This window comes from Mycosarcoma maydis, chromosome 20 (assembly GCF_000328475.2).
Source record: "Mycosarcoma maydis chromosome 20, whole genome shotgun sequence".
In the NCBI taxonomy this organism is placed as follows: domain Eukaryota; kingdom Fungi; phylum Basidiomycota; class Ustilaginomycetes; order Ustilaginales; genus Mycosarcoma; species Mycosarcoma maydis.
This window is the reverse complement of record NC_026497.1, coordinates 281,719-309,618: the sequence shown is the minus strand read 5'-3', so window position 1 is coordinate 309,618 and position 27,900 is coordinate 281,719. Positions and strand designations below refer to the sequence as shown.

Sequence of the window (27,900 nt, the reverse complement as noted above, 5' to 3'; positions counted from 1 at the left end):
TTAAGCCGAACAAACGAACGCCAAACAAAGGCACGGACGGGCTCGGGCTGCAGCCTGCGCCCGTTGCTTACACCATCACGCTTCTGGTCATACGGCGTTTAGTCGGGTGGTTGCATTTCATTCCACTCAAGCGCAACAAATACATGCAGGGAGCAGTCGCTCGGGACGACCTCGATAAAGAACAGCTGGCTGACTCATTTGGGTTGTTGTGGGCGTCATCACCCCGGCAACTCGTGGCGATTTCAGTAGAGCGCGGTGGTGTTGAACAGCCAAGCCTCGCAACGCTCCTTTAATCACGATTGCACGACGGTGTTACGAGAAATCGTGAATCGTGAATCACGAATCACGAATTGTGAATTTAGACTTTGTTAGACCTCGAGTATTCACAAACCAACATTTGCACCCACCACCCGATTCAGATTATCGAACGGCCCGCGTTTGCCAAAACCGCTTTAACAATGTTACATCGGCGTCACCCTCTTGAATGTGGCAAATTGACTTGTCGCACGAATTTAGATTTTGCACGCTAATACGGATCCGAAATTGACGAGTTGATTGGTAATGAGACGGTCGAGAAATAGCGCTCTGCCTGCTGTTGGGTTAGCAGCTGCAGCCACAAACCACATGCGCACCAGAAGCCTCTCAAAATTCCAGTCATGACCTCGTCATCGCCACCACCATCTCGTTGCCAGTTGATTGTACACCAATCAAGCATCAAGTTTGTTGCGAAGATGGCTTCTCTTCGCTCACTATCTCGAGTCGGTACGTATGCGAAAGTGGACTGCTGCACGATAGAGCACGTTTCTGCACGCTATCCGAGCGCCATGGTGATATTGACTGCTTCTGCTCCTTGTTCTTCTCTTCAACGCTGCCTCGGATCCTAACTCTTTGTCTCGACATCCTGAACGGATCACTCATTTTCAACACCTTGATATTCCGGTTTGGACAACAAACGTTCAATCTGTCCTCTTTGACAACTTTATTTGGAACTATGTTACATTGGAGAACAACAGGCCTCTCCTCCAAGCCAACCATGGCTCTGACTCGCTCGTTCCAGACATCGACCATCAAATCGGTGCCCAAGATCGCCGCAGCTATGGCTGGGCCGTCGAAGCAGCAGCAGAAACCTTGCACTTATCGTAGCATCTCGTCGTCGGCGCCCGCCAAGGATGCCGGGCCCGACGGACCCTTGCCGCTCATGTCGGTGGCCAACCGCGGCTCGAACCAGCTCTCGCTCGAGACGCCCAAGAACGGCGTCGAGTACGTGCTTTCTTCGATGGACAAGATGGCCAACTGGGCACGTCAATCGAGTTTCTGGCCCATGACGTTTGGTCTCGCGTGCTGCGCCGTAGAGATGATGCACGTTGCCACCGCACGATACGATCAGGATCGCTTGGGTGTGGTTTTCCGTGCGTCGCCGCGTCAGTCGGACTGCATGATCGTCGCAGGTACCCTGACCAACAAGATGGCACCGGCGTTGAGAAAGGTGTACGACCAGATGCCCGAACCGCGATGGGTCATCTCGATGGGCTCGTGCGCTAACGGAGGTGGATACTACCACTACTCGTACTCGGTCGTCCGGGGTTGTGACAGGATCGTTCCCGTTGACTTGTACGTGCCTGGATGCCCTCCTACAGCCGAGGCGCTGCTCTATGGCTTCTTGCAGTTGCACAGAAAGATCAGGAGGAACAGGAAGACCACGCTTTGGTACCGAAAGTAACAGCACAAACAGTATTCCTTCCTCCTTGGACGCGTTTCGGTTGTTTGATCCCCTGCTCTAGGGGAGCCGGTGCGGTGGATTTATCTCTTTTGCAATACAGCTTTCATGGTTTCCTCAATGGTCCAAGTTGGATCTCTGCCAGACGAACGGATGATAGGGCTCCGTGTGTTGCTGTTCAACAGAGCAATAGCACGGGTGGGTCGCTCTCGTCTTGACTACCAAGCGAGAACAGCAGTCCGTGGTCTGGAGGGTGTGATGACTTTGAAAAAATCAAGTAAATATTCGTGATTGCAATGAGGGCGCTTCAACCGAACCACTTGTAGATGTACCAGAAGCAAACCAAAGTGAAGAGGGCGCCTAGTGCAAAGATGATGTTGTCTTGAGTACTTCTCCTTTCGATGTAACCAATGACGCTTCTGCTGAGGCCCAAGGTATTTGCGGCGTCTCTGAGTCTTCGTTGAGTGGCTTTTAGGATGCCCCTTTGTTCGACGAGGTTTCCGAAGACTTCTCGGCCCTGGGCGATGAAGACGTCTAGCTGCGCTTCGGTTTGCTGGATGAACGAGTGTTCTCTTAACGCATGTGATTCTCGTGCTGAAAACGATGTGTCGGTGCCAAACATGGCGGCGGCGGACGGATTCATTTTGTACGCTGCTAACGGGTCGGAGGGAGCGGAAGAGACGGGATTTCGCGCATGCAAGCTGAACGGTGATTCGGCGATGGCTGAAACGCGTCGATTGGCGTTCTGAGCAAACGTGCCAATACTGGTGGGCGATCGAAGCGTTGATGACGATGCTCCGTTAGACACGTTGGAGCCGTTGCAGAGCGAACCTTTGGTTTTCAGCCGCGCAAGTTGCGATGAAAGCTCGGCATAGTCGGTACGAAATTTCGCCACTCGATTCAGCGCCTTGTCCTGCTTGGATTGGATGAGTTCCTTTTTGGCCAGATTTTCGTACTCGTCAATCGTCCGTTCCAGTGAAGAGAGCGAGACAGTGACCGGTCCGAACGCGGTCGACGAGCCAACATCGCCTTCCGAATCGATGCGCGAAATGTCAGACTGGATCGACGAAAACTGCCGCAATGCTTGATTGTAGAGCGAGTTCATTGTCAGGCACGAAAGAAAAAAAAACCAACAGCAGCGTGCAGCGGCGTAGAGCAGCGATGAGGAAGAAGGTGAGCAGGCGTTTGTTACTCGAGAGATGTGTGCAGACGTCTTCTCAAGGTCGGGTTGGACCAAGGCAAAAACCGGACCGTACGAGCGTATTGGGGTGATTGGTAGGTGCGAGTCGAATTCGCGTTGGTGGTGATAGCAGCGTACGAAGCTTTGATGCGGGAGCGGCGATTCGATGCGCAGTGGGCCTATGGAATTCGTGATTGGCAACTCGGACGTGGAATGGTGATGAGAAGCCAAAAGCTACGACCTGTGTGCACGCATGTGTATTCGTGAATGATTCACGATTGATTGGTGTTGTTCTTAACGTTGTTCGTGATTGCTTGCAGCTGAAACGTGGATCGCCCTCGCAAGTGGTGATTCGTAATTCCACGTCTGTGTTGCACATTCACGATTCGTGATTCTTTTTGGTTTCTGTGAGATCAACGTTTGAACAACAACGTTAGTGGGCAGTGTGGAGCTTGGTGCGCCTCCACTGAGCAGACCAGAGAGAGTCGTGAGTGAGTGAGAGACACGAGACATGCGGTGCCTTGTGCGAAGCCTGAAAAATTCGTGATTCGTGATTTTTTTCGCCGCAAAATTTCGATATTATTGAACTTTATTTGTCGCTGTGATATCGAGCCAGCAGGCCCAAATTTTAGGTTGATTCGTGATTGTAGCTTTTTTTTCTTCGATTTTTTTTTTGTTTGGTTTTATTTTGAGAAATCTTTGCAGAACCATCAAGCACGAAGGTTGACTTGGCGGCTGCAATTACGAATCACGATTTTCTTCTTGCCGCTCCAGTATTGGTGATTGGTGATTGGCGATTCTGTGATTCCGGTTGAAAGACAAGGTTGAGTACATTCGTTCCTATACTCTCTTCCAGCCACCATCTCTGATCGCTTTGCCTCTTCACTTGGACAGCAAGATGGCTTCCACATCTACCAACGGCGCTGCAGCCGAAGCCTCCACCTCGACCGCCGACATGACGTCGCGCGATTACTACGCTGACTCGTACGCCCACTTTGGTATCCACGAAGAGATGCTCAAGGATGAGGTCCGAACGCGCTCGTATCGCAACTCGATCATCAACAACCCGCATCTGTTTAAGGACAAGATCGTCCTCGATGTCGGTTGCGGTACGGGTATCCTCTGCATGTTTGCTGCCAAAGCCGGAGCTAAAAAGGTGATCGGCGTCGACATGTCCAACATCATCGACCAGGCCAGGATCATCACCGAGGTGAACGGGTTCAAGGACACCATCACGCTCGTCAAGGGAAAGCTCGAGGAGGTGGATCTGGGGCTCGGACCCAACGGAAAGGTGGACATCATCATCAGCGAATGGATGGGCTACTTTTTGTTGTACGAGAGCATGCTCGACACGGTTTTGTTGGCAAGGGACAAGTACCTGGCACCAGGAGGAATGATGTTTCCCGACAAGGCGACCATGTACCTCTCGGCGATCGAAGATCAGGAGTACAAAGACGAAAAGATCGGTTTTTGGGACGATGTCTACGGCTTCAACTACTCGTGCATCAAGGACATTGCACTGCGCGAACCTTTGGTCGACACGGTCGACATCAAGAGTGTTGTTTGCGATCCTTTCGCCATCAAGCAGCTCGATCTACTCACCATCACCAAGGAAGAGCTGAGCTTCGAGAGCGATTTCACACTCAACGCTACACGCGACGACTACGTACACGCCTTCCTCGGCTGGTTTGATATCAGCTTTGATGCTTGCCACAAGCCCGTCCAGTTCTCAACCGGCCCTCACTCGCGTTACACTCACTGGAAGCAGACCGTCTTCTACACCAAGGACGTGCTGGCAGTCAACCAGGGTGATGCCATCACCGGCAGATTGGTCTGCCGCCCCAACGAGAGGAACAACCGCGATCTGGACATCACCATCGACTACCAGGTTCAGGGCGCTACCGCTTCTTCTGGTCGCATGGAGTACAAGATGTCCTAAATTTTTATTCGTGATTGATACACTTCCACCAAGCCAACGGACAAAGATCACTGAAATAGATTTCTTTCGCCCTCTCTGCCCTGTCAACTGAGGCAACAGAAGCCTTTTTTTTCAGCCTTGTATAGATTGTTCTCTCACTTGCGGCTCTCTGTTGTGTGCAACTGTGTCTCATTGGTTTCCAAGCAGTCACCCGCGTTGCCACATAAACGCATACAGTCACAGAGTGAGCAAGAAAGTAGACTGACGACTTGGGCATCCTGGTTTTGAATTTTGGAGAGACCCTCAGCGACCATTCAGAAAGAGACCACCTTGACGTCCTTCTTTAGCTTCTTGGCCTCTCTCTTGTCCGCTTTGGCCTCGCTATCCACTTGGGCCCTCTTCCTGGCAAAGCTATGGAACTCGTCCTCGTCTCCGCCATTCGTTGCATTCTTTGTGCTGCCGACGATGACCTGGTTGACCAATGATTTCGCCTCCTTGTCCGCCTTGTGACTCTTTCCTTCGTTTCGTATGGCCAACGGGCAGTCTTTGGCGAGGTGCTCTACACTTGAACAGAGCTTACACGATCCACCTTCCGGGTAGACACCGCGTCCAGCATTGTTCGGGCATTTGGACGAAAGATGGCCTTTTGAGTGGCAGATGAAGCAGGTGGCGTACGGGAGCGCGTCGTTCTTGAGCGCCGGTTTGCGACATTTCGAGAGAGTATGTTCGGTGGATCCGCAGCGGAAGCAGATGCCCACAGCGTCACGTCCAATCATGGGCGAATCACTAGGTGCAGTATCGGCCTTGAGAGAGATCGATTGTGCATCCAGGGCATTAGGGCAGTCTTTGGCAGAATGACCCATGCCGCGACAGGCGAAACACTTTAGTTTCGATTGTCGCTGCTCGGCGCGCTCCTCGCGTCTTGCATCTCGTCGATCCATCCTTTTCTCTTCATCTGTCTTGCCCCAGTGAGAGCCATTGCTGCTGCTCTTGTAGTTGTCGTTCTGAGAATATCCTCCAGCACCGTTGGAATGTCCACCAGCACGCGCTCCCCATCCACCATCACCACCGTGCGAAGAAGCAGTCGCCGACCAATCTTGGCCTTTGTGTCGTGATTGCCACATGGTATCCGTTTGCGGTGCTCCCAGACGAATCAATTGGCCTTTGGGTCCGTATTCGAATGAGCCGAACATCTCTTCCACTTGACGCTCCACATCGCGCGTCATGCGTTGGAATCGTTTCTTGCTTTCCTCGTTCTTGGCTTTCTTCGCCTTGAGTTTGAGCAGCTTGGCGCGCTTGAGTAGCTTTTCTACCGTTGGTGGCTCGGTATCTGCAGTAACTGTTGCTGCTGTCGCGGTTTGCGCAGCTGGTGCAGGATCGACGGAGGCGGATGCAGACGTCGATGCGACCGGTTCTGTGGGCTGTGCTTCCTGCTTGACATCGGCGGGGTCGGCAGCTTCGTCGCCAGCGTCGTTATCACTCTTGTCCTTCTTGCCCTTCTTGTCCTTCTTGTCCTTCTTGTCCTTCTTGTCCTTCTTGTCCTTCTTGTCCTTCATTTGCTTGTTCTTTTGGTCGGCGGAAGGCGTTTCGAGTGTAGACTCCAGCACAGATGGCTGCACCTCGAGCTCAACAGGAGGAACATCGGGCTCGCTGTCCGAGTCCACGGTCTTTTTGGCAAGCGATCGCCTCCCGTCTAACTTGGTGTATCTCGTCATGGTGCTGCGGTGCTGCTGCGGTGCTGCTGATTGGATGAAGATCGTTAGACAAAGATGGCAAGAGTAAGAAGTGAGCTTCAACAACCAGCAGAGGCAAAGTGACACCGGACAAAGTTTCTCTGTGTCTGAAAAGTCTCCACAAATTTTTTGCTGGAGTGAAAACGACATCGAAATGAATTTCGTTCAGGGTCCTTCGTGCTTTTTGCTTGTTGCTTTTTGCTTTTTGCTTTTGCTTGTCGCTTCTTTTACTTCATGCTGACTCGAAGTTTTGGCGACGTAACATGCTGTAATTTTTTGCGTGCGGCTGTCGGAGTTCGGGCCACGTCGACCACATCAGCGCCTGCTGAGCTCTCCACCTGGCCGTACATGGCTCACTCACGTTGTGACCTGTTCGCGATCTTTTCGCTCTTCTCCGCTCACCGTCAACGTCAGCACAAGGAGCAATCATGTCAGCGATGGATGAGATACGCAAGATCCCGCCAGTGACGCGGTACATGCTGGGTGCAACGGCTGCCATCACGTTGCCCTGCTTGCTCGTGATTACGTCGCCTTACCGCTTTGCACTCTTCTGGCCGCTCGTCATACGCAAGTTCCACATTCATCGCATCTTTACCTCGTTCTTCTACGGAGGTGGTGGGCTGAAACTTCTGTTTGATGTCTTCTTGCTCTATCGCAATAGCTCGGATCTCGAACTGAACCATTTTGGTCGTCGTACTGCCGACTACACTTGGTCTTTGCTCGTCATGGGTGTCGTCATCCTTGCAACCAACTACCCGTTGGGATCGCCCATCTACTTCGGACCTCTGCTGAATGCACTCATCTACGTCTGGGCTAGAGCCAATCCGACGAGCAGCGTGAGTTTCTTCGGTATGGTCAACTGTCCAAGTCGATGGTTGCCGTATGTATATTTGGGATTGGATCTCCTGCAAGGCGGGCCTGGCTCGGCGATCACAAATGCCACAGGGCTGTTGGCGGGGTACGCATATTGGATGTTGGATCAGGTGCTTCCTGCTCAGCGTGGTGGCGGAGGCAGAGGTGGCGGAAGGGGTGGAAGCTACATCCCAACGCCTGCCTTCCTGGAGACAATATTACCGGATTCGCTCGATCCCAGTCTGCAAGGTCAGAACATGGGCATTAGAAACGCTAGGCGTGTTGCTGGGGGAATAGTATGGAATGCTGCGCGCGATCGTGGTCATAGACTTTCCGAACGCTCTTCAAGCGCGACGCCTAGGCCGACGAGCATCGCCTCGGCTCTCGGTGCAGGTGCGCGTTCGACGCTCAACTCGCTCAACCCGTTCCGCGGCAGTGCAGGTACAGCATCTCGCACCAACACAGGTCCAAGCAGGCAAGACCTGCTGGCAGCGGCAGAGCGTCGTCTACGCGCCTCGCAGGCGTCGTCCATTGTCGGCCGCAACGCGTCGGAACGCGCATCTAAACCGGCAGGCTCAAACACTCCCGGCACCACAAGCGTCAACCCTCGGCCCGCCGCCGAACGCACAAGCAACTTGAGGAAAACCGCTGCAGCATCAAGCCAGAGCAACACATTTTCGTTTGGTCAGCTCAAAGCGAAGAGTAACGATGTACACGCGGAGGACGAACAAGATCACAGTTCCAGCGGCGGTGCTGTTGCCGAGCAGCGATGGGGAACGGCTAAGGGCAAGGGCAAGGAAAAGGCGAAAGATGAAAGTCAAGATGAGGAACCGTCGAGAGATGCTGGGTACAGCTGGGGATCTGGCGGTCAACGGCTCGGCGAATGAGGCTGGCTAGGGAAAAGAAATTGTATTCATGATTGGTACGGAACGGTTGCCGTTGGTCCGATCTAACTTATCCGCTTCTCTAGAAATCTGTCTGCGACCCAACCGCCTGGATGAGCAGACTGTAAAACTCGACCGCTTTGAGCAAGCCGTAGATTGTAGCGCGTTCGTCGACGGTGTGGATGTTCTCGTGACCGCCTTTGATCGGGAAGGGTTTGTCGGAACCTGGACTGAATCTGAAAATGTGTTTGGTCAAGGCCCAATAGGATTTGGTATCAGTGTTGCCGCCCATCACGTCGGGAGCGACGAGCAAATCTTTCCACACGCGACGCATCACGCTCTGGAGCAGCTGCCAGGGAGGCGCCTGCGCGTCGATTGGTGTAAACGGCGCCGGTTCGAGTGCCGAGTCGAATGCGTCCGAGAGAACGATCTTGCCTGTGTGCTGAGCGCTATGCGAAGCAGAGATAAAGTTCCACGCTTCACCATCGGCTTGAATGGAAAGCTTGAGCTTTCGCGCCACGGGCAGCAAAGTACGGTAGATGTGGCGGCGGACTTGCGCAGTGGATGAGGTGACGTCAATACGATGGTTGATCACCGCGGTCGCCTGTTCAGGCAGAGCGTTGATCTTTACACCGCCCGAAATCAGGTCCACAGCTTGCGTGGTCTGGAAACCGAATCGTTGCCATCGATCCATCAGCGACAGTACTTTGGCGGCTTGGCTGTCGAGCTTCTTGTCCATCCACGTCCGCCCCCACCGCACAGATTCGAGCTTACGCTGCATCTTTTCAAGCTTCTTGAGTGCTTTCGACAGCTTGCGATCAGCTCGAGGTGCATCTCGTGTGCATTGAAGGTACTGCAATGCAGGATTCACTTGTTTTCCTGTGATCTGCAGTGTGGCAGTATAAGGATTCGCCTCGATCGCGCTGATGAGCTGCGCGAGCATGCCGATCGATGTGTGATCGCTAGGAGCCGAAGAGTGACCGCCTGGAGTGTAGACGCTCACTCTAGCGTCCAGATAGCCTTTCTCAGCCACGGCAGGGGCGGCAACCGGAATGCCCAGATCCAAATCGATCTCACCGCCCTCGTCGACGATCATAGCAACCCCATCGTCGCCGTATCGCTCGTGCAGGAAATTCGCCAATTCCACACCGCCTTGCGTACCAGCACTTTCTTCGTCGAACCCAAAAGAGCATACAATCGTTCGTTGAGGCCTGAAGCGCGACTTGAGCAAACTTTCGATCGTCGCAAGAATCGAAACGATGGTGGCTTTGCAATCTCCTGCTCCTCGGCCCCAGACGAGTCCGTGTTCGTTATCGATAAAGCCAGAAAAGGGCGCATGCGTCCAGGAAGGGATCGTCTCGGGTTCTACAGGTACCACGTCCTGATGCGCCATCAGCAACAACGGTGCCAAAGTCTCGTTCGATCCGGGAAATGTATACACGAGGCCCCACTCGTTGACCTTCTCGAGCTTGATGGGCGAGTCGGCAGCATAGATCGACGGGAACGCGGTGCGGAGATAATCGTGGAACGGCGCAAACACTGCTCTCCATCGTTCAGGATCCTCTTTCACAGTCGGCCAGTCGTCTCCAACAGTAGTGTCGACCTGAACTGCACCCGACAGTAGTTTGGCCAGTTCATCACTCGAAGGCAACTTGATGTCGTTGGTGGTGTTGGCATGGTCTAGCGTTGCACCAAAGCTTGGAAGCTCGAACGGCGCAGCCTGTGGGCAAGCTGTGTTACCCAGATGAGCAGACAGATCGCGATGCCGAGTGTGCGACGCAAGCTTCAACAGGTCCGTGTCGGTGTAGAACAATGTCACCAACGAGAGAGCGAGAGCGAGAGCCAAAGCGCAGGTCCTAATCAGCCTGGCCACCCGAGGCTGTTTGCGCGCATGCTCGGGGTGGTGGCTGGTGGGCAGGTCAGCTTTGCTCTCTTCGATTCGACCCATGGCAGTGAAGGACAGCTTGAAAAAGACCCGAAAGTGTGTCCAGATAGAGGTGAGGGGGGAACAGGAAAGGTAAGATAGGGGGCGTCGAATTGGCTCAGTCGTGAGTATCACTGAGGCGTGCACGGTCGCAAAGCGGCACGATTTAACTTGACCATCGACACCGATACGCCACTGCGATTTGCACCGTCAGGGTCCAACGTCGGGGTTTTCAGACGTCGTGCGTTCACGTGCGTGGATGGTGTGCACAGGCACAGCACAAGTTTGCGCCTGCGCTGGACTTTGCCAAGCTCTGTCTTTGCTTCCCATCACCACGGGAGGTCGTCTTGACGTTGAAGTCTCGATATTTCAGCCTGCGTCTGTTGCCTGGTTTCATCCTACAGGGAAAGGCTCGTTCCGCGATGAAGGCGGACAGCCAGACGCCAGCCCTGCCTGCAGAGCTGCTTTCCAGGATCATCACCTGGCTGGTGCCAACAGTAGATCGATACGCATCCACCTTGCCCCACCCGGATGGAGTCGATCTGGAGGACACACCTGTACTCCCTGCTTCGCCGAATGTCGACCTTCTTTCGGCTGCGTTGTCATGCAAACTGCTGCACAATCTCTCTAGCCAAGTTCTGTACCGCACGCCGCTACTTGGCAGTTTGAAATCGCTCAATCTCCTAGCCGGTACTATTGCCGCCCAAGTCAAGAATCGGAACGACGACTCGTTACGCTGTGCGACAAAGATTCGCTGCATTCACTTGCCACCAGGCGATGGTTTGCTTCAGCCAGGCGATACACTGGCAGATCAGAACTGCTACACAGACAGCCTGCGCATACTATTTGATCATGCGACCCGACTCGACTTTGTGTCGCTTGAACATCGTCAAAGTGGAGAAGCCCTGATCGAGTTCCTTCGAGCTTCGACTGTCTGTCGCCCACGTAGGATCACACTGTCAAATCTGTCGTTCTCAGCGCCGCCGTTCTCCACCATGCAGTCGCTTGCACCACTGTCCGAGGTCACGCACCTGCATCTAATCAAGCTCGTCCCGCCCCCGGCTCTACTTTCGTTTCTGGTTGGCGAACAGATCGTCTCGTACGAGCAAGCAGATGTATCCAGTGGCATCAAAGCACGTCTTTCACCGCGCAAGACACTGGAATGCCTTCGACTGTCGCTGCTGCCACCAGATGCATTGGTCAATTTTGAGGCGTACGTTGCTTGGAGAAAGGCATGGAAGCTGTATGAACAACTCTCGGCTCACCAACAAGCACATGAGCCAGCACCGCGCGCACCTCATGGCCCTGCCAGAAGATTTGCTGTGCAAGAAGCACTCTACGACCTTGCAGTCCACTCGTCCTGTCTACCCCGGCTCAGGCTACTGTTGCTGGAGCTGAGTCCGCTGGGCGCTCTGCCATCGCCAAGGGAAAAAGAACAAGAAAGCTTCCGTTCCGTTGCTTCAACGCGGTCTCACGACATTAGGCGTTCGCCGATTGGTGGTGTGGCACCACCTTTACGCAGTCGGGCTGATCCAGGTGCCAACGCTTGCAAAGCGCAAGCTGGTGACTCAAGAGCAACACGCTTCGACGCGAGTCATTTCCAAGATGCAATGCGAACACTTCCGAGAGCAGCGACACTGCGACAAAGTGCATCTGGGGAAGCGCTTCTTGAACAACTTGCCGATGGCTTACGGCTGGAGAACCAAGGTGGTCTCGACAACGACGATGCAGCATCTACCATAAGCGCGGAAGAGTTGCGCATCGGCGAACGCGACCAGTACTGGCGTCACGTTGAAAGCGGTAAGATGGCACTCGTCAAACTTTGGTCGTCTTGCCAACGCGATTCCAAGCTCGACGTCCCAAATGACTCGCCTCTAGAAGTACGCATTGTAGCAGCACGCTCCAACGGACACGATCGTCACGAGGAGTTTCAAGACTTTTACTGCCAAGCACAGCATGAGCCTTTCCAGACGTCGCTTGCGTCAACGAATCGTTCGCATCATCACATCTCTTCACCTGCTGGTTCGACGCGCGACACACACAGAGAAGCAGCGCGCCAGGTAGGTTGCTGGGCAGATCCTGACGTGTTTTCGCTTGTCGAAACTGCGCCATATCTCTCCTTCAAAGCAACCGGCGCATCTGACCATGGCTGGTATTGGACAGGCGATCTGCCTCGCGAAACCCGCCAAGCGTCTTGGCTTGTTATTCCTTCACGGATCAGCAAATCGTCAGCAAGTGTGACAGAGAGATAGAGATGCTGGCCTCATAGGTCTCCGAATCAAGGCTAATTTACACAGTGTGTGGAAAATCAAACAAGCTGATACAGCCGGATCAAATCGAGCAGCCTTTGGACTGACCTCGGGCTGCCAAATGCTGAGTGCTGCCTCTCACAGCACGAGACGATCGCATGCGCGCTACAGTCAAAAGCGTATACCCGTGAAGATCTGCCACGTCCAAACAATACGTATCCGGTTCCGAGATCGCAAGATCACCCCATTACCTCTATGGCGGACGAGTCACAATTGGTCACATCCAATAGCGAGACGTTTGGCGGGAAGCGAGACAATCACGAATGCAGATGAGCGAGCAAGTACACCTGAGCGACCTTTCAAGAGTGCACCTAGTCTCAGCAACTCCTCGGTTTCAAGCCTCGGAGACGTCTCTGCGCTCAATAGAGATGACAATGGCGATGTCAATCGCAGTGCTAAGCGTCGCCTTCGAATTGCCAGCCGTGCCGGGCTTCAAGGTCTCTGGGAGCTTCTCAAGCTATTTCAGGGAGCACCTGTTGCAGACAGTTAGGGTCATGGTGCTGGTTGGGCGCGCTTCCTCGGGACAACCATCCCTATTCGATCGTCTCGAAGACGAATGGTGAAGCTTGACGCAATGTTGTTGCGCCTCTGATCACACTTGATCCTGAAGTGCAAGACGACAGGGGAGCCAAGTCTCCAGGTGTCGCAAACGCTCAGGATGCTGAACGGAATGCGATCCTCAAACTGATTCATTGCTCTGTGCCGTGGTGTGGAATGAGCGAGGTTGGGACGCCAATGGTGGGTGCAGATGCGCAAGGGGGTTGGGCTTGCGCTTGCGCTTGAGCTGTATGGCCTCGAAGGTCGAACTGTGACAAGGCGACTGGAGTTCTCAACCAGGCGGTGAAAACGCTCGCGTCCTGTGCAGGCGCGTTTAGCTTGTCAGATTCACCTGGTTCTCGTGTCGCGATCGTGTTTTGCACCTCATTTGTCGGCATCGTAGCCTTGATTGCCGTGGCATGCCTGGCGCCAGCCAAGAACTGCTGCACACGCTTTTGCGCGTCCTCTGTCCCACCCAACAACTCGGCCTTTCTCGTCGTGTATGCCTTGGATCCTTCACCAAAGGCCCCTTGCTTTGCATCACGATATAGCAGCGATTTCCGCTCTGGTGGCGGTGCAATGCCAGTGATGGAATCGTAGGCAGCAACGAAAGACTGAAAAAAGTTGAGTCGACACAGCCAAGACCTAGCTGGTGGCTTCAATGGTTCGCTCAGCTGTCCATCGATTTGGGACTTCGTCCTTCGCGTGGGCGCGCCCATCTTGGTGCCGCTTGCGAGGTTCTCCACTCTGCCCTTTTTAGACTGTAAAGCTGAATCGCGGATGTAGAGGATCGAGTTAGGGCAGCTGACTGGTTCGCATGACTTGAGCTGCGACATGTTTGGCACTTTGCCATCAGCAATATGGCTATCTGAAACCGGGGAGGAGGACAAGGTCGACCAGGCGAATTCGAGACGAGACTCTCTGCTGTCGACGAATGCGACCGTTGACCAACCTACGATGATTGGATGAGGGTCGTCGATGGGCCGTGCCCTCTGCAAAGCGCGACGGCAGTCTTGTGCCAGCACGTGTTTCAGCGCTTGCCTTGCCTGTTCTTGGAATTCTATCTCTTGGTCCGGCGGAGTCCAAGGAAACGCGGGAAAGATGTGTCGAGTGGGGTGGTCACACATCGTGAGCGAGTGAATATAAATTGGTTCCATAAGCGAGGAGAGTAGGCTCCCCTGCATACCTATACCGGGTGCGTTGCAGAGTGCGATCTTGTCGGAGCACGACATGCTGATCGAGGGTGGCGAGTCAGGTCGTCCTGGTTTTGTGCGAAGCGAGGCGGCTGGGAGCAAATGGTGCGTTGAAGAGGCGCGGCCTCGTACAATGCTACTGGATGTGCAGCTTGAGCTTGAAGACGTTTGAGTATCTGATGCGAGCAGCTCGGTCGGCGTGGGTGCATTTGGTGTAGCTGCGAGTACATCCTGTGCAGCCCTTTGAAAGTCGAGCAACTTGCTGCTAGCATCGCCGCATGGCAACGTAGACACATAAAGATGCAATCTCACCCCTTGACTTAGCCTCCACCTCTTCCCAGCCTTAGCTTCAGCCTCCTGAAAGAGCTTGAGTTCACCAGAATCGACTTCCTGCTCCAGTCGATGTAGAAGCCACGATCGAGCGCCTCTGCGAGCGAGTACTTCGGCATGCTGATCGTGCAGTACGTCTCCGTGAGCGGGTAGCAAGGTGAATGGTAAACATTTGAGTCCCGTAGCTAGGCTTATAAGCGTGTATTGACGCGATTCCGTGGCAGGGTAGGAGAGGATAAAGGCAGCTAGTACGGTCCATTCAATTCGGTTGTTGGATTTGATGCCCGGTTTGCCGCCTCGAGGTGGCAGCTGGTGGTAAGCTGAAAGGGCTAGATGAGCTATGAGTTCGTGATCGACCTGCAGAGAACTTTGATGCGTAGCCATGCCGCCACCGTCGACGCAAACGACAATGTTGGTTGTCAGAGGGTGTCGCTGAGCAAGCTTTGTATGTTCTGGAGGAAATCAGGGTGCACTTCCAAGACATACAAGGAGCGAAGAAGCACGAAGAGGAACACGGAACATGGAACATGGAACATGGAAGAAAGTACAAGTGTTAGATCGACTGAGACGAGGCAGAAATCACGAATGAGGGAATATCACGTAAGTCACGAGTCACGTATCCGTCACGCATGATCGTGTTGAGCCACTAAAGACTCGTGACTGCGCGATGACGCCCATATTGCAGCGTTGGACAGGCTGTTGATATGCTTGGTCGATCCATCTCAGATTCACATGCGACATTCCACACAACCCTGCTAAACCACGAAGCTGTCTGGCATCCTCTGAGTCACTTTTGCAGATTCTTGATTGTCTTGGCGTTTTGGTTTTGGCAGGCGTGAAAGTCCAAGTCACAGAGTTAAGTTAGTTAGGGTCAGCAATCCGCGCCCCCTCTTGATGGGAATTCCTGTGCCCACCGTTCGACGAGCTAGCATCTTGCTGTCCCACCACATCCGGGGAGGCCCTCCACTTAGACCTGTGCTCTATCTACATCGGTTTCTGGCTCAACGATAGCCGGTTTGCTGGATAAAGATCCACGTTGGAAACCACCAAACACTATAGTGTGGAACGCAAGATGTCAGCTGCAGAGCAACAACATAAACGACACCATAGAACGATAGATGAGATGGTTCACGGCCAGGATCAACCGAATGACGCCGAGTCGGTTTCCTCGTCTCGTTCATCCTCCTCATCCGACGAGCCCGCCGCGCAGACAACGACGGACGACACATGCTATGCTCACAATGAATCCACCAAGGCGAACTCGAACCGTTGCACGCCGTATCGAATCGTGCTCAACTGTCGATCTTCCGATCCGATCGCAGACTTGCATACTCTGGATCCGGATGAACTGCCCTCACACTGGGTGCCTACAGTAGTATCCCAGGTCACACGCGCTACATCTACCGCCGTTGGACAGCTCAGCTCGCCGCGTCAAAGCGCGTCTTCTCGCCACGACCACCAATCAGGAGAGGAGCAGCAATCACTCAACAAGCAGCAGAGTCACATGTTGGATCACCTCACATTCCGCAATCCTTGGGAACAGAGCTTTCGCAAAACTGGTATCAAAGGGATCCTGAACGGTGGGCTCAAGTGGGGTCTACCTGATAGTTACGAGGAAGGTTCCGGGAGGGGAAGTAAGAGGTCGAGTGGATTCAAGTCCAACAAGAAGATTCAGAGGCAGCGGCTAACGGCTAGAAAGGAGGATCAGGACTTAGGCGAGGAGTGGGATCACGTCGAGGTGGTCAAGCCAGAGTGGGGATGGCCATCGAGGCACTTGGAGAATCAAGTGGATCAGCTGCGAGAGCAAGAGAAGGCGGAACATCCTGCAGCGCAACAACAGACTAAGCACAAGATGGAAAAGAGAGCTGGAACGGAAGCGGACTACGCAGCGCAGGAAAAACCTTGGAGGGATTGGCAAGATCCAACGAATCCGGATCGCACAGCAGCCAGAGTCACTTGGCTAGGTCATGCAACCACACTTGTTCAGCTTCCACCACTCTCAACATCCGCCGCCGACGGCGAGAGGCAAGACGTCTCTTCTCGATCCATCAACATCCTCTTCGACCCGATCTTCTCGGAACGCTGTTCTCCCTCGCAATCCGCCGGCCCACAACGCTTCACTCCGGCACCCTGCTCGGTGAAAGACCTCCCACCGATTGATTTCGTCGTCATCTCTCACTCGCACTACGACCACCTGGACTACCACACTTTTCAACAACTTCTCCACACGCGTGGAGACGCCGTCCATGCGTTCGTGCCGCTAGGAGTCAAGGAAAAGTTGACGGGAAGTGGTGGGTTTGGTTGGAAATCGGAGCAGGTGAGCGAATTGGATTGGTGGGATTCGGCCACCTTGTCTCTCGGAGGATCACAAGAGGGGCAAGTCAAGATCTGGTGTACGCCAGCACAGCACGGAAGTGGGAGAGGCTCAGGTGACAAGGATGCAAGTCTGTGGGCGAGTTGGGTTGTTGAATGGATTTCCCAACACCAAAGGTTCTGCGCCTTTTTCGCTGGTGATACTGGGCTCAAGTATCATCATGATAATCCGCACAAGCGATCCAAATACCCAGCCTGCCCGGCGTTCGCCGAGATCGCTCGCAAATTCCAGCCTTTCGACCTTCTCCTCTTGCCCATCTCAGTAGGCTCGAGTCTAAGCTACTTCCGATCATGGGATCCCTTCCCGAGAGCGTTCTCACCTTTTCCAAGGGTGAGCAGCACCTTGACGTCGAGCATCCACATGGACCCGCATGATGCGGTCGAATGCCACGCCATTTTCCAGAAAGAGGGAAACCCAAGAGCCATGGTTAGCCTAGCAGTACACTATGGGACGTTTGTCAGAAACGACGAGCAGACACGTGGCGATGTGAGGGAGTTGAGAAAGGCGTGTAGGATGCATGGGTTGAAGTTCCAGAGGGTCAGGGACGAGACGTGTCTGCTAACAGGTGCACAGCGGGAGCAGAATGAGGACGAGCAAGACGTGTTTCTGGTCGCGGATCAAGGAAAGACTGTTTGGCTGCCTATTCGGGCTTGCTCATGAACCTTATCGTTCCCTTGTTGGCTTAAATTATACTGCTGAACCCAAGCGTCACACTTTTCTTCTCGATTTGGGCAAACACTCACGTTCGGACGGACAATGTGTTGAGGATGTATGATGAACGCGCGTGGCGCAGCGCGCCTGGCGAAGAATGTGAATTTGATTTTATCACTTGAGAAGCCAAGAGCATCTAACCAAAGCACAGGAATCGTGAATCACGAATTCGTCGTGAGCATCGTCTTCAGATGTTCTTGTTTTTATGAGCGTTCTGACCGATCCTGTGAATCTGGAAGATTCTACCCAAGATCCAATCCTTTACTCTCACAGGTAGATAATACGAGATCCAGACAACCGAACTCTTCTTGCCCGTAAAGAGGTATGCGCCCGGTCGAGTTGCTGCTACCCATTGTCTGACGTTCTTTGCAAACGTTTCGCTTGGCGTTGGTTCGCCCTGCTGGCTGAACTCGGCCCTAAACTTGACGAGATCTTCGACGTGTTTGTATAGCGATTCCGCCGGAAGGTAGCCGAGGTCTCCGTCGTCGCCAGAGGGTTTGGACGAGTTGGAACGGTTCTTCAATGTGTTTTCCGCAATAGACGATTTGATGGCTCCAGGGGCGACGACGACAACGTTGACGCCAAACGGAGAGAGTTCGAGCCGAAGTGTGTCAGAGATAGCGTGTACGGCGGATTTCGAGGCGGAGTAGGGGCCGCCAAAGGGCATGCAGGCAATGGCGGCCACAGATCCAATGTTTACAATGGTGCCGGATCGACGACGAATCATGTAAGGAGCGGCGACTTGTGTCACTGCGACCAATCCGAAGAGCTGTTGGGTTGGGCCGGTACAAGAAAAGGCAAAAGTGGCATGGTCAGCGTTTATCTATCGCCTCTCTCAGCTAAGCCAAGCCAAACGTGAGGGTGGCGGCGATGCTTACATTAGCTTCAAAGGTCTTTCGGATATCGTCAATTGGCGTTTCGATCAGTGGACCGACGGCGAGGTTTACACCGGCATTGTTAATCAGCACATCGATCCGATTGTGAGTAGAGCTAGTGATCGCCTTGAAGGCGTCGTTGATGGAAGTGGTGTTGGTGACGTCTAGTTGAACACGTTCGATGCCTGCCGGCAGATCGCGAAGGGCTTCGACGTTGCGTGCGGTTGCAAACACGCGGTACTCCTTCTGAGCGTCAAACTCGATGGCCATTGAGCGGCCAAGTCCGGACGAGCAACCGGTAATGACGACGACTTTGCGCGGATCGTTAGCGGTGACGAGGTTAGCCATTGTTGTGTGTGTATGGATCGTGAGTGAAGACGAGCGGGTCCAACGTTGATTGAGGAAAAAAGGAAAGGATGTAGGAGGCGATAGTGATGGTGAGGTAAAGAGGAAGCAACCAGTGGGGGTTGCAGTTGTAAATGGAATTAGAAATGCGCCGACTGCCTTAATCACTCACCACCATGTGCAGTCCGAGATTCGGTGGAGCCCAGCTTTGTCGGTATGCGCTACACTCACGACTGATAAGTACCACTCTGTGACCATCAGTTCCGCGTTTCATCAAAGCCCGAAGGGGCTGGACGTTATTTCACAACATCATTCACAACGGTAATAAAGCTCTATCTACCATAGGGGAGAGAAAAAGCAAGCGACGAGCGGTGTAAATCCGGGGCATTCGTGATTCGTGATTGTTGATCAGCATCATCGATGACGCCTTTCCGTGTTCTTCTGAATTGCAGTCGTGAGTTACGAGTGTGCGTCGCACCGTGTGCCTTTGAGCACTACCAGCGTTTGTTTTGCCATTCGTGAATGATTCTAACCGAACTTACCTTTGGTTGAGTCGTTCCATGAGCGCCGCAAGAAATCACGCGAACCACGAACGCCAAGTTTATCAATCAAAATGGAATCACGAATTTTCGTGTATGCGCCTGAAAACGCCAAATCGTGATAAACTCGTTGGATGAAAAGCGAAAGCAGAAATTAGGGTCACAAAAAAATCTACGATTCACGATTCACGATTCACGATTCACGATTCACGATTCACGATCCGTGATTCGCGTTGTAGTCGTATGTTAACGCACGGACGATGGTGCCTCCACACGACAGCAACGCATGATGGCTGCAGCAGCCTCTTGTTTGTTCTGACAGCCAAGTATACTAGACACTCAATCAGAACACCCAAACGTGAAAGCCTTAACCTTTGCGCCATCATCGTATTCTGGGATTGGATGCCATCGTCATCGTCGTTGCAGCAGAATGCCAGAGACAAAGAGCTCCATCCCTTCCGACTCGAGTAGCACCTCCAGCTCCAGTTCAACAGCTGGTGACAACCGCTTCTTCCCTTCCTCACATGGTCCGACGCTCAGCGGAGTAGCCTCGCTCCTCGCATCACCCACTACACGCAATGTCATTGTGCTCGCCGGCGCCGGTATCTCTACATCAGCTTCCCCACCCATCCCCGATTTCCGCTCTCCCGGTACCGGTCTGTACGCCAACCTCGCGGCTTACAACCTACCTTACGCTGAGGCCATCTTCGACATTGGCTACTTTCAACGTCATCCACAACCGTTTTTCACATTGGCGAAACATTTGTATCCGGGCAACTTCAAGCCTGCACTTGCGCACTACTTTTTGACTCTACTGCAGCGCAAGCAAAAGTTGAAGCGAGTTTTCACGCAGAATGTCGACACTCTGGAGAGGATCGCCGGTGTCGAAGCGGACAAGGTTGTTGAAGCACATGGAAGTTTTGCCACCTCGACATGCATTGTTTGTAAGCACAGCGTAGATGACGATTGGATCAGGAACAAGGTCGAGAGTGGACAAGTGGCTAGGTGTCCTAGGCCAAAGTGTCCCGGTAGGAAAACAGGTAGCAAGGGCGAGCAGCGCGGAGGACTGGTCAAACCGGATATCGTCTTCTTCGGCGAGTCTTTACCACCAAGGTTTTTCAGGTGCATTCCGGATCTGAAAACAGCCGACCTACTCATTGTCATGGGGACGAGCTTGCAGGTGCAACCGTTTGCTTCGTTGATCGATGCTGTTCCAGCCACTTGCCCCAGGTTGCTGATCAACTTGGAGCGCGTAGGAGAGCTCGCTTCGTCCAACGGCTATCTGGGTGGCGGCATGGGCGCTGGCATGTACAACGAATCAGGCTTCGACTTTGATGGCCTCACCCATGGCGGCAAGCACAAAACCCGCGATGTGTTCTACGAGGGGAAAGCGGACGATGGCGTAGCAGAGCTCGTCAAGCTCATCGGGAAAGAGTGGCAGACAGAATTGGAAAAACTCAAAGAAGAGGGATACAAACAACTCGACCGAGATAAGAAGTCCACGCAAATGGCTACAGAGTCGAAAAATGGATCAGGACACACGGACAGCAGCAGGAAACAGGAAGACTCCAAGACAAAGGTAGAAGGACTTGCGAATTCTTCGACGATCAAGGGCGACAGCACCAAGCTGGATGAGTTGACACGCGATTTGGAAACCAAGGTCAAGCTCGATGATCAGTCGAAAGAGGTCGCGAGAGATAGTCAAGGTGTGGTTTCGAACAAACCGTCATCATGAGGAGACGCCGACATGCAGCAAAATGCCCTTTGGTCGTGGTGGTTGTGCTGTTGATACACGGGCAAGCTTTGCGGCGTAAAGCAGGGTATATGTGCCAGACTGTGGCTGATTATCTAATATTGTGGCGGCTGGAGGTAAGGCTCGGGCTGCAAAGCGGCTGCATCAGAAGATGGCCGCTGCATCTGCGCATCCGTGATCGTGTCTATGCGAGGCGCTGCCACGTGGTCCTGCATCGCGTTTGGTGATTGCCTCGGCAACAAAGCTTGATACTGATGCTGATGCTGATGCTGAGGAGCATAAACAGCGGAGGCGCCTCTCGCTCCCCTACCTTTTCCTCCTGCTCCACCTCTTGCTCTCCCTGCACCACCCACTCTCAACGGCAATCTATCCGGCAGCACTCCGTCAGCTCTTGTTTCGCTCTCCAACCGATCAAACAGAATCTCCTTGACCTCGTCCGCACTTGGGTCGCTCGACATCTTTGCCGCCGGGTAGGATAGAGCATAGTGAAAGCCTTCCTCAACAGTCGCCTTCTGATACGTCCGCAAGAAATGTGGCAAGATTCTCAACGCTTCTTGTGCCGTCTTGATGGTTTCATGGTCCACCCTGACTTGCAGGCGCTCTTGCGCAACGACGGTCGAGATGGTCAAGGTCAATGAGATTGTGATGATCTTTCTTGGCAATGTGCTGCTTGCTTCGGGCGCTTCGTCTGACGATGGTGGAGCGCAAAGTTCCTGTGCGAGCTCGAGCCACGTTCTTCTCTGTTTAGCGTCGATGTTGGTCCTGTCGATCACCACATTGTGTCCAGCGAGAAGCGCTGTGCGCGCAGCATAGACCACGGCGTGTCGATCTCCTAATTCATCTTGGTTGCACCGACGCCAGTCCGGATAGTGTTGGCATAGAGCGCGTGCGAAAGTGGACTTGCCACTTCCTATCAGTCCAGATAGCACTACGAGGTACTGCTCTTGGACGTTATCGCTGTTCAAGTCTATTGATCGCTGCCAAGTGGTTGTTGTTGTTGTTGTTGTTGTCGTTGCTGCTGCTGCTGTTGGGTTTGCGGATAAGGAGGAAAGCAGATCAGAAGAGCCTGTCTCTGTCTCGTATGCGCCGACCACAGCGGTTGGCTGCATGATGGCCGAGTACCGCACCGATGATTATGCGAATGCTTGGTGTACAGAGGTAAAGGATGCGCAGGTATTGATTCGAAAGTTACTTTTTTGACAGTCACGAGTTACTTTCTTCTCCAAGTTTTCAGCTTCCGCGGTTTTTAGCGTGCGCCACGGGGCGCCGCCAAGCTCGATTGTTAGATCGGAATTTTCACGTGACTCACGACGGGAAGAAATGAGCTTTCTTGCCTGGAATCGTGAATCGTGAATATTTCTTCTTGAATTGCTGCCACCCTTTGCACTCTTTCAGCATCGCCTCCGATCAAGTCTGCCATCGACGACCATCATCGTCACCTCGTCATCCGGAGACCAAGTCCTCAACTGAATCACGACATCACGTTTATACAACTCGAAACAGCGCATCACGAGCTACCTTAGATTTCACCATGTCGTTGGTCACAAATCTCGGATCGTCGTTACGGACAGCGACTAGCAGCATCAGCATTGCGTCTGGTCCTTCTTGCTCGTCGACAGCTGCTAGAGCCTTTTCCATCTCCGTACGGGTCAACGCCAAGCCCAGGAAGCAGCGCAATGCAGATGACCCCATGTCACTGCGCAGGATGCCCAAGTTCAACTATGACGATGTGCCCTCGCTCGGTCACCAGATCTTGCAGCGCAAACGCGAGTTGCTCAAGGTGATGCGAACGGTCGAGTTTGAAATCCCGAAACTTGCCAAGTTCCGTCAAGCCTACACTCCGCCAAAGCCGGAACAGTGCTTGCAATTCCGATTCCAGCACTACCAGGGAGAAAACCACCCAGCTTCGCGAAAAGTGGTGCTTACCGTCAACGTCGATGAACTCGTCAAGGTGGGTGCGGTGAAAGACACACCGTCAAAGCACAAGCTGCTACTACTAGCGGGTAGCAGATTTCATCCGAAATCCAACGCCGCAGCGAAGCAGGGCGAGGGGGTGATCAAGATCTCATGCGAACTGTTCCCCAACGAAAGGCAGAACATGAAGTGGTGCTCGGATACGCTTGATGCGCTCGTGAAGGAGGCGAATGTGAGGACAAAGGAGGTGGATGATTTGCCTCTGGATCTGAGGCCTTTCTTGGTCAGACAGGATAAGAAGCGACACTACCTGAGGGCGGATCGACCTTCGTTGAAGGACTTCCCTAAGGAGTGGTTGTGACCCCATTGTTCCTTGTGCTTTGCATACAAACAAGTGATGATCTGATCCGGAATCTGTGTCCAAGGCGGACTGCATATGGTAGAAGGCGGCAAACTAGCGTCCGAACCTGTCTCTGAGCCATTATTCATATTACCAAGCAAAGAACGCGATTCGCGATTGATGGCATAGGTTGGTGGAGATCGACAGAAATCCTTTCCGATCCAAAAATCACGAAGAATCGTGAATCGCGCGTGATTGACAGCCCGATTGATTTTGGATTATAACGTGTTAGAGCGATGTGTAACACACTGATGTTTGCAATCACGAATCGTGAATCGTGAATACACGTGACACGCAATATCGACCTAGCCTTGGTGGAAAGCACGCGTTCTGATTGGTCCAAGATAAAAACATGGTTCAAAGCTCGGCATCTTCCTCTTCAATGTTCCCATGTAGCTGAGACCTTCAGGCGCTCGATCCTCTTCGCTTTCAACAAGCTTACGCATCTTTAGGCCCACCTTCGACTCCCCAGACTAAAAAATTGCGACGCGTCTCGTGTCTTGGTTGATCGCTGTCATAGCTGGATTATGTCGGTGAGTGCATTCATCACATTCAAGATTGCAAAGCGGTTGCGAGCGGCGGGCTGAACTACTATATCTATATGCTTGCAGGTTTAGATGCGAATCGCGACTGCGTCACAGAGGGAGAGAGCAAGAGCGGAGAGCGAATTTGAGTGGATTTGCTTATCTGGCTCAAGCTACGACCCGCCGGACGAGTTGTAGAGAGCGCAATCCAGCTTGGCGCGCATCACGCATTCGTGCATCGTCCTTATCTCTGTTTGACTGAAACGTCGATAGTTGAGCGAGGATCTGACTTCCACGCGTCATGTGCGTGGCTGCAAGCGAGACTCTTTTTTGGTTCTTTATTTTGGGTTTTCAAGTTTCTTTTTGGCTGCTTATCGCGCTGCCTGATGGATTTCAGGAACAGCGAATCCTTTCTCGGCTCAAGAGCGGTACGGTACACCAATAGCAGAACATGCAGATTAACCCCCGCCAATCTTACTGATAAGGTGGTCGCTCGTCAGGTCTCGCCTCCCATTGCCAAGAGGCTTGTACCTCTCTCGCCCTGTATTGAATGCATGATGGACAATGATACCAACATACTGTACCTACCGCTTCGTTACATACAGGTGGATCAGAGTCTTCGGATGCACGATGCCAAGATCCACCAAGCGCGGACAACGAATCGCAAAATCTTGCTTGTCTGGGTTGTCTGGGTGACAAGAGAGTGATAATGTGACTCGATTCGAACAGCCTAGTGGCGTTCAATCGAGGGCTCGCCGACCCTCGCCATTGGATGCCAGGTGTCAAGCGGTCTCGTTTCCAACCGTGAAGTGGGTACGATGCCGGTTGGAAAGCGATGATGGTAATCTAATAATACTCAATGCTGTGAACGTCGTGCCGCCGAAATTGGTCTGAAGTTCATAAGACCCCACAGCCGCTCAACGTGGTCACGTAAGAGCACTCACAAAGAGGAAAGAGGATTTAGAGTAGCGAGCGAAGGCAAGGCAAGACAAGGCACGACAAGGCAAGACAAGACGAGAAGATTCAGGAACAGAACGAAACAGAGTCAAAGATAACGAATTGCATGGCCACAGATTTTTGGCTTGCCGAGGCTATCACGCTCCCTCAAAAACTCCGTTCGTCAAACAGAGAAACACTTTGCCGATCCTTCGCCCCTTTCTTGCGCTGCTGTGAGGCCATACATCGATCAGGCTCCGAGGTGGGACCCACGCAGAACCAGCCAACCTTCTTGGCAACCCTCGCGTAGCACCTCGTTAAAACCCCCCACCGTGTCTTGGCTTGGTGAGCCACCGCTCTGCAACCTCATCATATTGCGTGTTTGAACCGTCTTGGCAAAGATTGGGCGGACGAAAGAAAGCCCTGAGCACCAAGGTTGAGGAGGGTGTCAACAAGCTACTACAAGTGGAATTGGAACAGTCATAGAATCTCAAAGTGGGGCAAAGCAACGGAACAAGCGGGATGCCGTTTCCACCCAATCCGTTTTGCTCCTATCACCAATCCACAGCGAACCCATGCAGGGCCCTTCGTCGCGCCGGTGTTGTGACAGTTTGAAAGACCAAATAAAGATGTTCAATCCGCCGTGCGCGTGCGCCGTACACTCTCATCTGTTGAATCTGTCGGACCTTTCCTCTGGTACGGCGCTCTCCCCTCACTCGAGCGGCGATAATCGTGCCTTTGTCGGTATTGGTCTTTCTTCGCACTTTGAATCCACGATTGTTGTGGCTGCTGCATGGGTGTCATTAGTTCCTGAACCGGACTCGTTGTCTTGTACCATCTTGATCAAGCTTGATTTCTCAGTCTCTCGTTCTCTGTCCACGGCCGTAGCGGTGTCTTGGCGATGGTTGAACAATCACGCTCACCGCCCTCCCCCACTTCATTGTCTTGAAGTAGAGCGACTATATAACCCAAGCCAATCTCGTTCATGCTCCTTGCTTCCTATTTGTTCTGTACCACTGTCTGTCTTCTCCACCATCGCCGCCAACATCCCGAGTTGCATCAAGCAGCCTCGACTAGGCTTGTAGCCGCTCAGCTCCCCTGTTTCTGAGCAAGCTTGTACAACAGCTTCGCCATTCCCACTTTTCCCTTTCCAGAGCGGCATCGCTGATCTCTCCCAAAAATGGTTAACGCCAGCTACACGCCCAGCGGCGATCTGATCACCTACTACGATGACCAAGGCACGCCCACCGAACTCATCTATAACCTCGGCAACATGTCGTGGATCATTGTTTCGACCGCCTTGGTCTTTATCATGATTCCCGGTCTTGGTTTCTTCTACGCCGGTCTGCTCAGAAAGAAGTCGGCGCTCTCGATGATCTGGATGTCCATGGTGATTTTGTCGGTCGCATCCTTCGAGTGGTTCTTCTGGGGCTTTTCTCTCGCTTTCTCCACCAGCTCTAGCAACAAGTTCATTGGTGTAAGTGCGGCCATCTTTGTCTGGTATTGCAAGAGGATGTTGGAGGATCCATCACTAACGTGTTTGTGGTGCCAAATGTCTTGCTCTTTTTTAAATAGAACCTTGACAACTTTGGTCTGATCAACGTCGACATTGGGCCTTCTACAGGAGGGACCGGGCTTCCACAGCTGCTCTTCTGCATCTACCAGATGATGTTCGCCGCCATCACCCCTGTGATTGCCTGCGGTGCGTTTGCCGACCGTGCTCGATTGGGTCCCGTTCTCATTTTCGCCTTCTGCTGGTGCACTATTGTCTACAATCCCATCGCCTATTGGACATGGAACGTCGGCAAGGGTTGGGCCAACGTCATGGGTGGTCTCGACTTCGCCGGTGGTACACCTGTTCACATCTCTTCGGGTACCGCTGCGCTCGCCATCTCGATCTTCCTCGGCAAGCGTAAGGGGTACGGCACGGAGCAGTTGGCCTACCGACCCCACAACGTTGCCTACGTCATCTTGGGAACCGTGCTGCTGTGGTTTGGCTGGTTCGGCTTCAACGGTGGTTCGGCTCTTGGTGCCAACCTTCGTGCTGTTCAGGCCATGATGGTCACTCAGGTGGCTACCTCGGTCGGTGGTCTCACCTGGATGTTCTGGGACTGGAGGCTGGAGCGCAAGTGGTCGGCTGTCGGTTTCTGCTCTGGTGCCATCTCGGGTCTGGTCGCTATCACGCCAGCTTCTGGTTACGTCGGAACGCCCGCAGCTGTTGCCTTTGGCGTGCTCGGTGGTACGGCTTGCAACTTTGCCACTGGTCTCAAGAACCTTTTCGGTTACGATGATGCTCTCGACATCTTTGCTGCTCACGGTATTGGTGGTATTGTGGGCAACTTGCTTACTGGTATCTTTGCCGACAACCGCGTTGCGTCGTTTGACGGTACCGCTCCGATCCCTGGTGGTTGGATCAACAAGAACTGGATTCAGCTTGGTTATCAGCTTGCCGACTCGGCTGCCGGTTTCGGTTGGTCGTTTGTGGTTACGCTCATCCTGCTGTTCGCCATCGACCGCATCCCTGGCTGCCACTTCCGATCTAGCGAGGAGGACGAGTCTCTGGGTATCGATCTCACTCAGATCGGAGAAGAGGTCATGGTGATGCCTCTGCTTCACGACTTTGTTCGCCCAGAGGACGGCGCAGAGATTCATCACGCTACTGCATCCACCGATCTCAAGTTCTCGCCTGCTCACAGCGAGAAGGACCTCGAGGCTGCTCGTCCACAGCCTACTGCTGTCTAAGCTTGACTCCTGCCCCCCTCCCCGCTATTCTTGGCCCCTATCTTTGGGCTTTCTTTGAGTGACCCTCCAGGTCGGTTGTACTTTTTCTTATTCGTTCCTCCCTATTGGCCTTCCGTCCCTGTTTGAGTTTCGACGATACCATATCATTCTCTCTGTAAACCGGAACTGCGTCTGTGGTTGGCAGTGTGCATTTAGGCGAAATCGTGGCGC

The 27,900-nt window shown here is 53.2% G+C and overlaps 14 protein-coding genes across 14 annotated transcripts; 8 read left to right on the top strand and 6 right to left on the bottom strand.

The window, feature by feature from the left end:
• Positions 1-731: 731 nt before the first annotated feature.
• UMAG_11038 (putative NADH-ubiquinone oxidoreductase) lies at positions 732-1,720 on the top strand (the record flags this gene model as incomplete). The annotated part of the gene is made up of 2 exons (XM_011394023.1): positions 732-762; positions 1,014-1,720. The coding sequence occupies 2 exons, from the start codon at positions 732-734 to the stop codon at positions 1,718-1,720; spliced, it is 738 nt and encodes a 245-aa protein (XP_011392325.1).
• A 304-nt stretch (positions 1,721-2,024) lies between these two features.
• UMAG_05901 (uncharacterized protein) lies at positions 2,025-2,822 on the bottom strand (the record flags this gene model as incomplete). Its single annotated transcript, XM_011393944.1, has 1 exon — positions 2,025-2,822. The coding sequence occupies one exon, from the start codon at positions 2,820-2,822 to the stop codon at positions 2,025-2,027; it is 798 nt and encodes a 265-aa protein (XP_011392246.1).
• A 973-nt stretch (positions 2,823-3,795) lies between these two features.
• UMAG_05900 (putative protein-arginine omega-N methyltransferase HMT1) lies at positions 3,796-4,836 on the top strand (the record flags this gene model as incomplete). The annotated part of the gene is made up of 1 exon (XM_011393943.1): positions 3,796-4,836. The coding sequence occupies one exon, from the start codon at positions 3,796-3,798 to the stop codon at positions 4,834-4,836; it is 1,041 nt and encodes a 346-aa protein (XP_011392245.1).
• A 293-nt stretch (positions 4,837-5,129) lies between these two features.
• Positions 5,130-6,530, bottom strand: UMAG_05899 (uncharacterized protein; the record flags this gene model as incomplete). The annotated part of the gene is made up of 1 exon (XM_011393942.1): positions 5,130-6,530. One exon carries the CDS (start codon positions 6,528-6,530, stop codon positions 5,130-5,132), a length of 1,401 nt encoding a protein of 466 aa, XP_011392244.1.
• A 455-nt stretch (positions 6,531-6,985) lies between these two features.
• Positions 6,986-8,287, top strand: UMAG_05898 (uncharacterized protein; the record flags this gene model as incomplete). The annotated part of the gene is made up of 1 exon (XM_011393941.1): positions 6,986-8,287. The coding sequence occupies one exon, from the start codon at positions 6,986-6,988 to the stop codon at positions 8,285-8,287; it is 1,302 nt and encodes a 433-aa protein (XP_011392243.1).
• A 79-nt stretch (positions 8,288-8,366) lies between these two features.
• Positions 8,367-10,232, bottom strand: UMAG_05897 (putative gly-X carboxypeptidase YSCS precursor; the record flags this gene model as incomplete). Its single annotated transcript, XM_011393940.1, has 1 exon — positions 8,367-10,232. One exon carries the CDS (start codon positions 10,230-10,232, stop codon positions 8,367-8,369), a length of 1,866 nt encoding a protein of 621 aa, XP_011392242.1.
• Positions 10,233-10,630: 398 nt separating this feature from the next.
• On the top strand, positions 10,631-12,460 carry UMAG_05896 (uncharacterized protein; the record flags this gene model as incomplete). The annotated part of the gene is made up of 1 exon (XM_011393939.1): positions 10,631-12,460. The coding sequence occupies one exon, from the start codon at positions 10,631-10,633 to the stop codon at positions 12,458-12,460; it is 1,830 nt and encodes a 609-aa protein (XP_011392241.1).
• A 746-nt stretch (positions 12,461-13,206) lies between these two features.
• UMAG_05895 (tRNA-specific adenosine deaminase) lies at positions 13,207-14,961 on the bottom strand (the record flags this gene model as incomplete). The annotated part of the gene is made up of 1 exon (XM_011393938.1): positions 13,207-14,961. The coding sequence occupies one exon, from the start codon at positions 14,959-14,961 to the stop codon at positions 13,207-13,209; it is 1,755 nt and encodes a 584-aa protein (XP_011392240.1).
• Positions 14,962-15,649: 688 nt separating this feature from the next.
• Positions 15,650-17,611, top strand: UMAG_05894 (uncharacterized protein; the record flags this gene model as incomplete). The annotated part of the gene is made up of 1 exon (XM_011393937.1): positions 15,650-17,611. The coding sequence occupies one exon, from the start codon at positions 15,650-15,652 to the stop codon at positions 17,609-17,611; it is 1,962 nt and encodes a 653-aa protein (XP_011392239.1).
• Positions 17,612-17,849: 238 nt separating this feature from the next.
• Positions 17,850-18,885, bottom strand: UMAG_05893 (uncharacterized protein; the record flags this gene model as incomplete). Its single annotated transcript, XM_011393936.1, has 2 exons — positions 17,850-18,431; positions 18,541-18,885. The coding sequence occupies 2 exons, from the start codon at positions 18,883-18,885 to the stop codon at positions 17,850-17,852; spliced, it is 927 nt and encodes a 308-aa protein (XP_011392238.1).
• Positions 18,886-19,851: 966 nt separating this feature from the next.
• On the top strand, positions 19,852-21,156 carry UMAG_05892 (uncharacterized protein; the record flags this gene model as incomplete). The annotated part of the gene is made up of 1 exon (XM_011393935.1): positions 19,852-21,156. The coding sequence occupies one exon, from the start codon at positions 19,852-19,854 to the stop codon at positions 21,154-21,156; it is 1,305 nt and encodes a 434-aa protein (XP_011392237.1).
• Positions 21,157-21,269: 113 nt separating this feature from the next.
• Positions 21,270-22,283, bottom strand: UMAG_05891 (uncharacterized protein; the record flags this gene model as incomplete). Its single annotated transcript, XM_011393934.1, has 1 exon — positions 21,270-22,283. The coding sequence occupies one exon, from the start codon at positions 22,281-22,283 to the stop codon at positions 21,270-21,272; it is 1,014 nt and encodes a 337-aa protein (XP_011392236.1).
• A 422-nt stretch (positions 22,284-22,705) lies between these two features.
• UMAG_05890 (mitochondrial 37S ribosomal protein mS35) lies at positions 22,706-23,449 on the top strand (the record flags this gene model as incomplete). The annotated part of the gene is made up of 1 exon (XM_011393933.1): positions 22,706-23,449. The coding sequence occupies one exon, from the start codon at positions 22,706-22,708 to the stop codon at positions 23,447-23,449; it is 744 nt and encodes a 247-aa protein (XP_011392235.1).
• A 2,679-nt stretch (positions 23,450-26,128) lies between these two features.
• UMAG_05889 (high affinity ammonium transporter) lies at positions 26,129-27,690 on the top strand (the record flags this gene model as incomplete). Its single annotated transcript, XM_011393932.1, has 2 exons — positions 26,129-26,425; positions 26,524-27,690. 2 exons carry the CDS (start codon positions 26,129-26,131, stop codon positions 27,688-27,690), a joined length of 1,464 nt encoding a protein of 487 aa, XP_011392234.1.
• Between the last annotated feature and the right edge of the window lie 210 nt (positions 27,691-27,900).